This window comes from Notolepis coatsorum (genome assembly GCF_963971535.1).
Source record: "Notolepis coatsorum genome assembly, chromosome: 18".
In the NCBI taxonomy this organism is placed as follows: domain Eukaryota; kingdom Metazoa; phylum Chordata; class Actinopteri; order Aulopiformes; family Paralepididae; genus Notolepis; species Notolepis coatsorum.
In genome coordinates, this window is record NC_140182.1 from 38,111,446 (window position 1) to 38,125,173 (window position 13,728).

At 44.1% G+C, this 13,728-nt stretch overlaps 1 protein-coding gene across 2 annotated transcripts in view; it reads left to right on the top strand.

Annotated features, from left to right (window-relative positions):
- Window positions 1–13,728, top strand: part of nup205 (nucleoporin 205) — a gene marked incomplete at its 5' end in the record, with an annotated part of 74,698 nt that overhangs the window by 15,502 nt on the left and 45,468 nt on the right. For both annotated transcript variants that reach the window (XM_084334345.1, XM_084334346.1), the window contains 6 exons: window positions 840–1,022; window positions 2,489–2,539; window positions 6,691–6,900; window positions 7,586–7,823; window positions 10,322–10,511; window positions 12,204–12,324. In XM_084334345.1, coding sequence (XP_084190471.1) covers window positions 840–1,022; window positions 2,489–2,539; window positions 6,691–6,900; window positions 7,586–7,823; window positions 10,322–10,511; window positions 12,204–12,324 — 993 coding nt within the window. The remainder of the gene's footprint in view (window positions 1–839; window positions 1,023–2,488; window positions 2,540–6,690; window positions 6,901–7,585; window positions 7,824–10,321; window positions 10,512–12,203; window positions 12,325–13,728) is intronic.

Genomic DNA, 13,728 nt, shown 5'->3' on the forward strand with positions numbered 1-13,728 from the left:
GTGGTGGGCTGGGAGGAAGAGTCCTGTGGTTCTGACAGGTTCTTGGGTTCATTTGTGGTGCTGGTCGGCTCTGGGTGAGAGACGTCAAGTAGCAGCAAGAAGAGTTGATGATGATGCAACGTGATGAAGTCCATTCAGACATGTTACATGAGATGAGATGACGCTTTATTGTCTTCTGATGCAGAAAATAGTTTTGCATCCAAAAATCTTCCCTTACATAACAGTATATTACAACAGTATTGATAGAAAAAGGAACATAGTTATTAATCCAGTACTAGGGGTAGTGAGCTAGTTAAATAAGTCCAGTACTAGGGGTAGTGAGCTAGTTAAATAAGTCCAGTACTAGGGGTAGTGAGCCAGTTAAATAAGTCCAGTACTAGAGGTAGTGATCTAGTTAAATAAGTCCAGTACTAGGGGTAGTGAGCTAGTTAAATAAGTCCAGTACTAGGGGTAGTGAGCCAGTTAAATAAGTCCAGTACTAGAGGTAGTGATCTAGTTAAATAAGTCCAGACCAGTATTAGAGGCAGTGATCTTGTTTAATAAGTCCAGTACTAGGGGTAGTGAGCTAGTTAAATCTCCAATCCATGATTGATTTATCCTGAACTCTGAATTGACCATATTCACACGGTGGCCATTTTGCCCTCATGTCGTGCTCAGGTTGGGATTCCTTTCCACCCTGTTCCCACCTTGGGTCTTTATCTTGGCACCTCTCTCTTGAACATTTAGTTTGCCAAGATGACAATGACGACGGCAAGGTTGATAATGATGATAAGAGTTCATTATTGTCTAACTTTGTGTGTGTGTGTGTGTGTGTGTGTGTGTGTGCGTGTCCGTCCCAGAGTGAAAATGCTCGGCTGGCATTGTGTGAGCACCCCCAGTGGACTCCAGTGGTAGTGATGCTGGGTTTGCTACAGTGCAGCATTCAGCCAGTCCTCAAGGCAGAGCTTCTACACTGCCTGGCGGCTTTTGGGAAGTCACCAGAGATCGCTGCTTCACTCTGGCAATCTCTGGAGTACACTCAGGTAGGGCTAACACACTGATTGAATATAGAATCGGTATAATGCTTAAAGGTGCTATAGATCAAATGTAGACTAATAATAAAAAATTAAAAGAATACATCCACAGAGCTTTTAGAAAGGTGTGGAATAAAAGTATTGATTTTCCCCCAAAATATATTGATTGATTAATTAATAAAAAAAAAAAGTTTGGGTCCAAAATTAATGTTGTTGTTTACATGTTGTGTACATGTATGTATCCCCTCCCTACTTCCCATCTCTTCATGTGGAAAGGACCTGATTGGATAAATGACATGCTGGTGCTCTAGTCCCACATCTAGTGGCTGTTATCTATAGCACCTTTAATTTAATGCAAGAGAATAAGGTACTGGTGGTGGACATTTTGCAGATCACAGCTGTGACGCTGAAACCCTGTATCTCTAGGTTTTCACCTTGTCTTTTTTGTTGTCGTTTCCATGGTTGTCTAACCATGTTTCATTGCTCTAGACCCCATGAAACACAAGACGATGAATTATAGCTCATCACATAACATGGATATTTTTTTCATTTTTTTTAATCTACTTTTTCTCCCATTTTTTTCTATATTTTTCTCCCATCCCAATTTCGTATCATCCAATTCAACCCTCCCCTGTCACGGACGCTGTTTCTTGCCTCCCACAAGCCGGCTGCAATGTGGACTAAGTCATACATAGCACAAGTCCCCTCCGGTACTTGAGGTAACAGCAGTCGCATCTTTTCACCTGCGCAGTTCGATCTCTCAGTGGCGAGGAGTAACGCGTGGGAGGCTCACGCTGCCCCCGACACTTCCTGATTCTACTGCGCAGGCGCACCAACCGACCTGTAGGAGTCGCTGTCCACAACGCCCGATCCCCACCCATCAGTTTCCCACCCCCTAATACGGCCAATGTGTATTAGTATGGACGACCAGCTAAACTGAAAGCAAATGTGGAGCGCTGGGCTCGAACAGGCGAGCCCAGCGTCTCCAGCATTCCGTGGCGAGCGCCTTGCCCACTACGCCACGTAGCCGCCTGATATTTTTTTCATTCTTGTACCCGTTTGGAGATGCAAGTATTTTCACCTTGTGTTAATACAGCAATACATTCCGTCTAGAACTGTGCTGATGTTGATTTTATAGTTTGTATGAACTGCGCCAGTCTGATATCATCAGATTGATTCAGGGGTGTTTACTAGTAATACACTAAACAATAGTCTGATATCATCAGATTCAGCTGTGTTTACTAGTAATACACTAAACAATAGTCTATCGTCAGATTCAGCTGTGTTTACTAGTAATACACTAAACAATAGTCTATCGTCAGATTCAGCTGTGTTTACTAGTAATACACTAAACAATAGTCTATCATCAGATTCAGCTGTGTTTACTAGTAATACACTAAACAATTGTCTGATATAATCAGATTCAGCTGTGTTACTGATTACTAGTAATGTCCTGCCCTGCTATGCCACCACAGATTCTTCAGACAGTGCGTGCCCCCGGACAGAGACAGGCTGCTGGGATTGAGGTGAGTCTTATGTCAAGATGCTGTGTTTGTGTACAAAGGTGTGTGTGTGGGGTGGCCTAAAATCTATATTGCAGTATATTTGTTTTTCTTATAATAATAGAAAATGCTTTAATAGGAGCAGAACAATACTCTGCGATGGTAACAATTGATTTCCGGGTGTTAACCACGAGGTTTCTACTGGGCTCTTCAATTAGTATTATGTAATCTGTATATTATGACAAAATTGACATTGAACTTAAGTGTTAGTTTAGGTCATTGAACTGTCAGTTTGTGGGATATAATCTTTATTTGCACACTATTTCTATTTTAGTCACAAATGCAAGTAAAATGCTCGCACTGTTGAGTCCTGGCTTTAGGCAGAATCACTAATACACAACACTGGCATACACAGACACACAAGAGAGAGGGAGAATGGCTTATAGCAGACATCATGATTTTAGAAATGTTCAGCTAATGAAGTGAAATATTTATTATCATCAACTATCCAGTTCGTTTTTATAGAACGTACAGAGAGAGAGAGACAGACGAGAGAGACAGACAGACAGACAGACGGGAGAGAGAAAGGGTCTCTGGCTCAACAGCCCCTCCCATTCCTCACTGCTTGAGCTTGCAGTGTGAACATATCTTATGTGGCGCTACACTCTGAACATATCTTATGAGGCACTACACTCTGAACGTGTCTTATGAGGCGCTACACTCTGAAGATGTCTTATGGGGCGCTACACTCTGAACATGTCTTATGAGGCGCTACACTCTGAACATGTCTTATGAGGCGCTACACTCTGAACATGTCTTATGAGGCGCTACACTCTGAACATGTCTTATGGGGCGCTACACTCTGAACATGTCTTATGAGGCGCTACACTCTGAACATGTCTTATGAGGCGCTACACTCTGAACATGTCTTATGAGGCGCTACACTCTGAACATGTCTTATGAGGTGCTACACTCTGAACATGTCTTATGAGGCGCTACACTCTGAACATATCTTATGAGGCGCTACACTCTGAACATATCCTATGAGGTGCTACACTCTGAACATATCTTATGAGGCGCTACACTCTGAACATATCTTATGAGGCGCTACACTCTGAACATATCTTATGAGGTGCTACACTCTGAACATATCAACATGTCTTATGGGGCGCTACACTCTGAACATATCTTATGAGGTGCTACACTGCACTCTGAACATATCTTATGAGGTGCTACACTCTGAACATATCTTATGAGGCGCTACACTGCACTCTGAACATGTCTTATGAGGTGCTACACTCTGAACATGTCTTATGGGGCGCTACACTCTGAACATATCTTATGAGGTGCTACACTCTGAACTAGGGATGCCCCGATCACGTTTTTTGCCACCGATACCGATCACCGATCGTCGTGAGCCATATCGGCCGATACCGATCGTTATTGATTAAAAAAAATTTAATTCTTTTATATATATATATATATATATATATATATATTTTATAAAATATATATATTATATAATTAGACTTGTACTTGTATTATCTGTGAGACATCGCCACCACGCAACAAGCTCCACTGTCTGTGTGTACTCTAGTAGCCTCCAGCTACGGCCAGGATTCTCCAGAGCTGCAGCTGGACCTATACTCGAGTAGCCTCAAGCTACGGCCAGGATTCTCCTGCGCTGCAGCTGGACCCTATTGGTATAACGTTACTGTGCTCAGCAAGCCCTCAGCTCGAATACACGTCGAATCAGTGTTATAAGACATTGATATCAGGAGCTATCTGTAGCTACTGCTAGCCGGATATATAACGTTAATACAACGCCTCAGTGAATTATTTAGTTCAATGGGACATTTCGTTTTGAACAGTGAACTAACTTGCGCTAACGTGAGCTAACAGGTATCATACACGTCTCTACTAGCCTATTGCTGGAGCATTTGTTGATATCAGGAGCTATCAGTACTGTAGCTAGCCGGCTAGATACCGTTCGGTTAGACAATGCCTCATCATGTATTAAACTAAAAGTGAATAGTTGACTGAGTCATTTTGTAACGTTAGCTTAGGGAGACGCCGTCCTCCCGTCCCACTAGACTAGACCCGTGTTTACATGCGTGCGGGAGGGGCTGGAGGGATGAGCAGACGCCGCACCACCCGGTGTCTGAGACATAACTCGGCGAGTGAGATCGGTTTTGACGATCGGCGAAAATAAAGCATTATCACCGATCGCATATTTATACTGATTATCGGCCGATAACGATCGGTGGCCGATCGATCGGGGCATCCCTACTCTGAACATATCTTATGAGGTGCTACACTCTGAACATGTCTTATGAGGTGCTACACTCTGAACATGTCTTATGAGGTGCTACACTCTGAACATGTCTTATGGGGCGCTACACTCTGAACATGTCTTATGAGGTGCTACACTCTGAACATATCTTATGGGGCGCTACACTCTGAACATGTCTTATGAGGCGCTACACTCTGAACATATCTTATGAGGCGCTACACTCTGAACATATCTTATGAGGCGCTACACTCTGAACATATCTTATGAGGCGCTACACTGCACTCTGAACATATCTTATGAGGCGCTACACTCTGAACATATCTTATGAGGCGCTACACTCTGAACATATCTTATGAGGTGCTACACTCTGAACATATCTTATGAGGTGCTACACTCTGAACATATCTTATGAGGCGCTACACTCTGAACATATCTTATGAGGCGCTACACTCTGAACATATCTTATGAGGTGCTACACTCTGAACATATCTTATGAGGTGCTACACTCTGAACATATCTTATGAGGTGCTACACTCTGAACATGTCTTATGAGGCGCTACACTCTGAACATATCTTATGAGGTGCTACACTCTGAACATGTCTTATGGGGCGCTACACTCTGAACATATCTTATGAGGTGCTACACTCTGAACATGTCTTATGGGGCGCTACACTGCACTCTGAACATATCTTATGAGGCGCTACACTCTGAACATATCTTATGAGGTGCTACACTCTGAACATGTCTTATGGGGCGCTACACTGCACTCTGAACATATCTTATGAGGTGCTACACTCTGAACATATCTTATGAGGTGCTACACTCTGAACATGTCTTATGAGGTGCTACACTCTGAACATATCTTATGAGGTGCTACACTCTGAACATATCTTATGAGGTGCTACACTGCACTCTGAACATATCTTATGAGGTGCTACACTCTGAACATATCTTATGAGGCGCTACACTGCACTCTGAACATATCTTATGAGGTGCTACACTCTGAACATATCTTTTTTTTTTTTATCCACTTTTTCTCCCATTTTTCTATATTTTTCTCCCATCCCAATTTCGTATCATCCAATTTCAACCCTCCCCTGTCACGAACGCTGTTTCTTGCCTCCCACAAGCCGGCTGCAATGTGGACTAAGTCATACATAGCACAAGTCCCCTCCGGTACTTGAGGTAACAGCAGTCGCATCTTTTCACCTGCGCAGCTCGATCTCTCAGTGTCGAGGAGTAACGCGTGGGAGGCTCACGCTGCCCCCGACACTTCCTGATTCTACTGCGCAGGCGCACCAACCGACTTGTAGGAGTCGCTTGTTCACAACGTCCGATCCCCACCCTTCAGTTTCCCTCCCCGTAATACGGCCAATGTGTATTACTGCGGACGACCAGCTAAACTGAAAACAATGTGGAGAGCTGGATTCGAACACACGAATCCTAGCGTCTCCACACTGGTGGCGAGTGCCTTGCCCACTACACCACCTAGCCGCCCTACTCTGAACATATCTTATGAGGCGCTACACTCTGAACATATCTTATGAGGTGCTACACTCTGAACATGTCTTATGGGGCGCTACACTGCACTCTGAACATATCTTATGAGGTGCTACACTGCACTCTGAACATATCTTATGAGGTGCTACACTCTGAACATATCTTATGAGGCGCTACACTGCACTCTGAACATATCTTATGAGGTGCTACACTCTGAACATGTCTTATGGCGCTACACTCTGAATGTAGCTTATGGCGCTACACTCTGATGGGCTGCTACACTCTGAACTGCACAAGCAGCGACACTGTCTGTGCTCATGTCTGGATTTCCGGTTATGGTGGCCTGTATTTAAATGTGTGACCTGTGTTTCTGATCCTCAGGTGGAGCTGAATGAGATCGAGTCCAGCTGTGAGGAATACCCTCTGACACGAGCCTTCTGTCAGCTCATCAGCATATTGGTTGAGAGCAGCCTGCCCGTCAACCTGGGGGCGGGGCTCCGTGCACCCGGGTTCCAGCCCTACCTGACCTTCCTGCGTGATGCTGTGTTCCTCCCGTTCCCAACCAGAGCGTACCGCCTCCCTGCTGAGAAGGTATGATAACGTATAGAGGCTCTGAGGTGGTATAGGTTACCTGAGCAGGTCAGTCGCTGAAAGTGACTTTTTACTGGCTCTGGCTTCACATATTGTTGGACCTTGGTTTACATAAAATATATACTTTAATATTTGTTCATTATTTATTTTCTCCATGTTTTGGGGATGTGAGGCAGGTTGTGTCCTGGGATTGGTGTGGGGGGGGGGGGGGGGGTCCTTTTGTGAAGATTTTTAGTTGAAAATTCAATAAACGCATGTATATATACAAATCATATATACAGTATGTATATACTTTATATACAGGAACATATAGCTCATATATATACCATTCCTCTGTCCTCCCCTCCTCTACCATTCCTCTGTCCTCTCCTCCTCTACCATCCCGCTCCTCTCCTCCTCTACCATTCCTCTGTCCTCCTCTCCTCTACCGTCCCGCTCCTCTCCTCCTCTACCATTCATCTGTCCTCCCCTCCTCTACCATTCCTCTGTCCTCCCCTCCTCTACCATTCCTCTGTCCTCTCCTCCTCTACCATCCCGGTCCTCTCCTCCTCTACCATTCCTCTGTCCTCTCCTCCTCTACCATCCCGGTCCTCTCCTCCTCTACCATTCCTCTGTCCTCTCCTCCTCTACCATCCCGGTCCTCTCCTCCTCTACCATTCCTCTTTCTTCTCCTCCCCTGGCTCAGTGGGAGGTGGCTGACGCCGTACTGGAGGTGTTCCACAAGCTGCTGCGGGACTACGAGCCCTCGCCGGCGGACTTCGTCCAGGAGACGGTGGAGCTGCACGGGGAGCAGGTCTCGGCCCACAAGCCCCCCGGTCACAGCCTGATGTTCCACCTGCTCAACGACTCTCCCACCCTGGCCCTCTGCCTCAGCCTGCTGGAGGAGGGTGCACGGCAGCTGGATACCTACGCACCCTTCCCTGGTGAGGTGCATCTCATCACACAGACATACAGACGGTCACGTACCTATCTTCCTCACACTCAACTTCCCTGGTGAGGTGCATCTCATCACACAGACATACAGACAGACAGACAGAGGGTCACGTACCTATCTTCCTCACCCTCATCTTCCCTGGTGAGGTGCATCTCATCAGACAGACAGACAGACGGATGGTCACGTACATATCTTCCTCACCCTCATCTTCCCTGGTGGGGTGCATCTCATCACAGATAAACGGATGGTCACGTACATTCACTAACAGGAGGACTGACAAAATTCCAATTCAGATAGTTATTAGAATAATAAACGAAGCTAGTTACCTTGAATCGACAAATCCATTATTCATAAAGTCATGCACATTAAAATGTGTAGATATGGTGTACATAAAAACCTTGGAAATCATTTTCCGTGCTAATAGTAAAAGCCTACCAGTTTGTATTCAATGTCTCTTTCAACCAAGAGAAGGAAAGTATAATTTAAGAGGGTTATCTATTCTTATTACATGGCGTTTTAACATTCGCCGAAATGCTTGATTGTGATTGGTCAATAGCCCCTGACAGCGGTGAATTATTTTTCTATAACTGACCGCTGCCATGGGCAACGCGCAATAATCACCGGTGATTATTGTTTTTCGCAGCTGCAGCAATCACGCCCACTGACACACACTGCATCAGTGCAATCAGACACACCTGCCGGCTGTCAGCGATAATAATAATCACTTTATTTGGGCTGACAGAGCCACAGAACTACTGCGTCTGCATTTGATCTTGTCTTGTCGATGGTGTAAAATGAATGAGGTATATTGTTAGTAAGTTAGCCATGTAATAAGCGGGATAATGTATAGCTATACTCGGTCATTGTCGCAAAATAATTTACCTTCACTGACGTTTAAAACACCTCGGCGAGGCGCCTCGGTGTTCTAAACTCCGTGTCGGTCAATTATTTTGCGACAATGACCTCGTACATTATCCCTTACTTAAAACATGTAAAAAGGTAAGAACTAAAGTAAAAGCTAGATGTGTTTAAATTTTGGGTGTAAATGATGGAATAGCCTTAGTGACGGGTTGAAGTTGTGTACTTCTCGGGGAGATTTAAAAAGTCTTAAAGGAAGGCGGCTGGGTGGCGCAGCGGACTAAGCGCTCGTCACCAACACGAGAGACACTGGTATCGAATCCGGCTGTCAGCGTTGCCTCCGGCTTGGCCGGCCGTCATACTGGCTCAATTGGCAGAGTCAGCGGGAGGGAAGCCGGTGGGGTGGTATTCTGGTCGTTGTAAACAGCGACTCCTACAGGTCGGTCAGGGCGCCTGCACAGCGAGGGAGGGAGATAGTGAGGGTAGTGTGACCTCCCACATGTTACACCTCACCAATGAGAGTCCGCACTGGCAGGTGAAAAGATGCTGCTGGCTGTCTCCTATGTCTCGGAGGAAGCATCTGATAGACCTCAGGGCTCCCTAGACCGACCAGTGGGGGGCACATGTGAGCAACGACCAGGAAGGGGAGGGGGGAATTGGAATAACGACAAAAAAATTGGATGGGAGAAAAAACACAGAAAAACAGGAGGAGAAAAGGTGGATAAAAATCTTGCAGCATATTTTAAGTTTTTCTTTCTTATATTAAATATATTTTGTTTTTAAGAATTTGTAAAAGATAGGCAACAATAACCATGTGCTTCAGCCTATTCCTTTTTTTCGGTCGTTGATTTTGGATTTTGTGTGTGAGCTTGCCTTGAATATGTACATTTGTGATTCTTTTTTCTTTTCCTTTTGTAAGTCCACACGGGTGTGTTTGATTTGTCTGATTTGATTTGAAATCTTTATTTCGAACATGCAATGAATACGAACAAACAATAACAAAAGCAAAACACAACTCAATCTACATGTTCGAAAAGGATAATCTGTAAACAAGACCGAAAAATAAACTTCATTAATTTAAAAGTTATTTTTTAAAACTATTTAATGATTCTTCTAATAATAAAGAATACAGGCTTTTTAACGTTTGATAAAGGATGATGAGTGCCTTTGTCTTCTCTTTTCATAAAATATTTTCTGATTATTTCCTAATTCTTTATTCTGGGACATCCTAGGGCTGGGCGATATGGAAAAAAATCATATCGCGATAACGATATGATAATGTTATCATATTTCTCGATATCGATAATTATCGATAATAAATCTCAATTTGGTCAGTATTGTCATTTGGACAAGCAAAGCCATTACTTTAAGTTGCAGGCAAGAAAGACAAGTCTGTCCACTGTCTCTGGTTTTAAAACTGCCCTGTTGCAGGTCAAAAAAAAAAATAAAAAAAAAATTAAATAAAAAAAAAAAAAAAATCGATATTCGATATCGATTATTAAAATATATCGCGATATTTATCGTTATCGTTATATCGCCCAGCCCTAGGACATCCCTTATTTGGCCATTATGTCCTGTTCTTCTCTGTGCTGTCCTGATTGGCTTGCTGTAATCGCCCCTCCCCTCCAGGTAAGAAGCAGCTGGAGTCGGCCGTGCTGCACTGCCTCTGTCTCCTGGACCTGGCCCTACAGAAGGAGGTGGTGTTCATGGACCTCCTGAGGGAGAGCCAGGCCTCCCTGCTGGTCTCCCCCCTGGAGCAGCTCCTCCAGGGGGTCAGTCCTCAGAGCCGCCGGGCCGACCACATCGTGAACATCGCCAGGTAGGCATCTGAGCCCAGGGTCTGATAGCATGCATACGTCCCTGGGATGTCCTTTCTGTCACTAAATCCTCCTTGAACAGACTTAGGCTACGTTCAGACTTCAGACAAAGGTGGCCCAAATTGGATGTGATGTGTTTTTTGGACCGTGTGAACGGCACAAATCACATGGAATCTAATCTTTTAAAATCTGATACAGGTCAGATTTTTTTGCAATGCGCCCTTAGTCTGAACAGTCATGTTGGAATTCATGCAACTTTACGTTGCACTAGATCAGCGGTTCTCAAACTACGGGTCGCGACCCAAAGTGGGGTCGTGGGTAGGTGACAGTGCATTGGCAAGTACAATTATTTTATGTTCTGGCAACATTTTGGCTAAATATGCCTTGTTTTATAAATGTGTATTGATTTTATCTTCTAAGTGCGCGTGCGTGACAGCCTGTCGTCGGGCCGTCCGATGTTTAAGAGGTTAAAACAAGAATAACTGTAACTGGGTTTAAACACACTGTAACATGGAAAGAGGCAATTATAGCATTTGCAACATCTTATAAAACAACTAGAACCACACATTTAGCTGCAACTGCAAATCATAAATAAATCATAAATCAATTTATTTATAAGGCCCAACAACACACGTTAATGTCCCCATGGGCCGTACAGGTCTTCTTTAAACAAGTCAAAAAGAAAACATAACAATAAGTCAAGAACAGAACAAGGACACCATAAGGTCCAACAAATTTAAAATAAATGCAAATAAATGAAAGAATGCAAGCACTCCCAGACATACCCCACGCGAAGGTTAGGAAAAACTCACTAAAACCTAACAATAGGTAAAAATGCTCCACAGGCAGTGTGGAGGAGAGAAACCTTAGAAGGGCCATTCAAGGGGGGATCTCCTTTCTTAGATGTCGGTGATAGTAGTGTTGCAGACTAACAGTTGGTAAGCATGCACTCATGTGTGTAGTGAAACACAGATGAGTGCATGCAATAGCAACTGAACATTTTGAAAGATTTAAAGATAGAGCTGATAGCGATAGCAACTGAACATTTTGAAAGATTGAAGTTAGAGCTGATAGCGAATCTATTTGAGGCACAGGGGCGGCACATGCTGGGATGGAACGAGTGGCCAATTGTCTGTAGCATTGCACTGTCTTTGTGCTGACCCCCTGCAGTAGTCTCGGTGGCAGCATTTGATTCCATTGTTGTTGGCCATTGGCCGTTAAATAGGTGTACCACAACTTCACAAAGGACTACATGAAAGTCAGTGGAGAATGCTGGAAATGAATTTCCCCCAAAATACTTCACGTTTCCTGAAATATATTCCCACACGCTCATCCTTGTATTGTGCCTCTGTAACTTTCTGCACCAAAGCACAGGCTGATCGGCCATATAGTTTGCGAGATATTGTGCGGATTCACACACACACACTCACCCACACACAGACGCGGCCGACTTTGGAGGCCATAACAGGCTCGGTTATAAATCTAGCATCCATAGATACCAACATGTCATACTAGTTACCGGGAAAAGGTTAAATATTGCTCCAAAGTGGCATTTTCTTTCTTGTGACACCTCTCAATCTCAGTCTGTGAATATAAGATCACTGCACTTTTTCCACATGTAATTTTTGGCAACAAAACATGGTCTTATATTCAAGCCAATATGTAAATGCCATGGCTGTGTTTGTCCCTGGCAGGTACCTGTACCACAGCAGCACCAACCCAGAGGCAGCCTTCCAGAGTGCTAAAATACTGCGCCGCATCGCCCGCTACCCCAACATCCAGAGCAGGGTAGTGGGAGACTTCACACATGACCAGGTATGTCTACCTCAACATCCAAAGACTTCACACACGACCAGGTACACTACCTCAACATCCAGATACTTCGTACACTACCTCAACATCCAGATACTTCGCACACGACCAGGTACACTACCTCAACATCCAGAGACTTCGCACACGACCAGATACACTACCTCACTTCACACACGACCAGGTAGGTCTACCTCAACATTCAGAGCAGGGTAGTAGTAGGAGACTTCACACATGACCAGCTACCTCAACATTCAGAGCAGGATAGTGGGGTATCGTTGGAAAGGTACACTCATTGGCTACAACGGTGACCTATCATTTTCGCCATCAGCGGATGATTGGCAGTTCTGGAGCGCCAGGAGTCCGGGGTGGTCATCTGGCACGTAAAAAGATGCTCGACTGATGTACCGTCTTGTAACTCGAGAACCAAGGCACGGATTTGGTAGAGTAAGGTGGCGTTCGAACGGCAACAAATAGATCTTTCGAACGGTCATTTATATGTTTGGTGAAAAATGCAGCCCTGAGCTGCTAGATGTTCGCAAAGTGCTGTGATTTGTGTGCATGGGCATGAGGCAGGGCTGTACGTAAAACCTTTTTTGCACATAGCACTGGTGCTACAGAGGTTGATAGTTTTGTAGGACAGGCCAAAATCTTGTAGCACAAGTATAAAACGTGTTATATTTGTAACAGTCACAAATGTGCCTATTGTATTTGTGTTATTTAGTTGCAGTGCCATGTTTGGCTGTCATTTTCATGCTGACAAGTTGACGTCACACAGCCAGACACGTTACGTGTAAGGAATTATGGGATTTGGTGTTTGGTGTATGGACTCTACTAGGGGTGGGAATCACCAGTTTCATCACGATACAATATCGATTATTTGGACAACGATACGATATTTGCCGATATCTGCCACGATACGATACAATGCAGGTGCCTGCAATGGATATGAGATTATATCATAAGCCCATTTAACACAATCAGTAACATTTAGATCAACTCAAAAGGTAACAAATATAATTTGGGGACATTTTTTTTAGCTCTTCCAGACATTTAAATGAAAAACTATTTATTGTTTTTAATACAAATATACCTCCTGTTCACTATAAAGTGCCACGTTTTGATATATTGAGCTTTAAACTTAAAAAAATTTGGAACACGCAACCTAAAACCCCTTCCTCTCCCAAACCGTTCCTGCAATTGTTTTATGTTGCATACATTTATTATGTATTGTATTTTTTATGTTTAAATATCAACATCATCTGTCCACCCTCAGTACATTTACTATCAATATAATATACTCGTCTGACTTCATCATATCTTTTCAAATGCACACACACAGAAGGGAGAATGCCCCCCCCCCTCCTTCCCAGTCCCCACTCTGCTGTTCTCTGTCGCTCTGAACAGGGT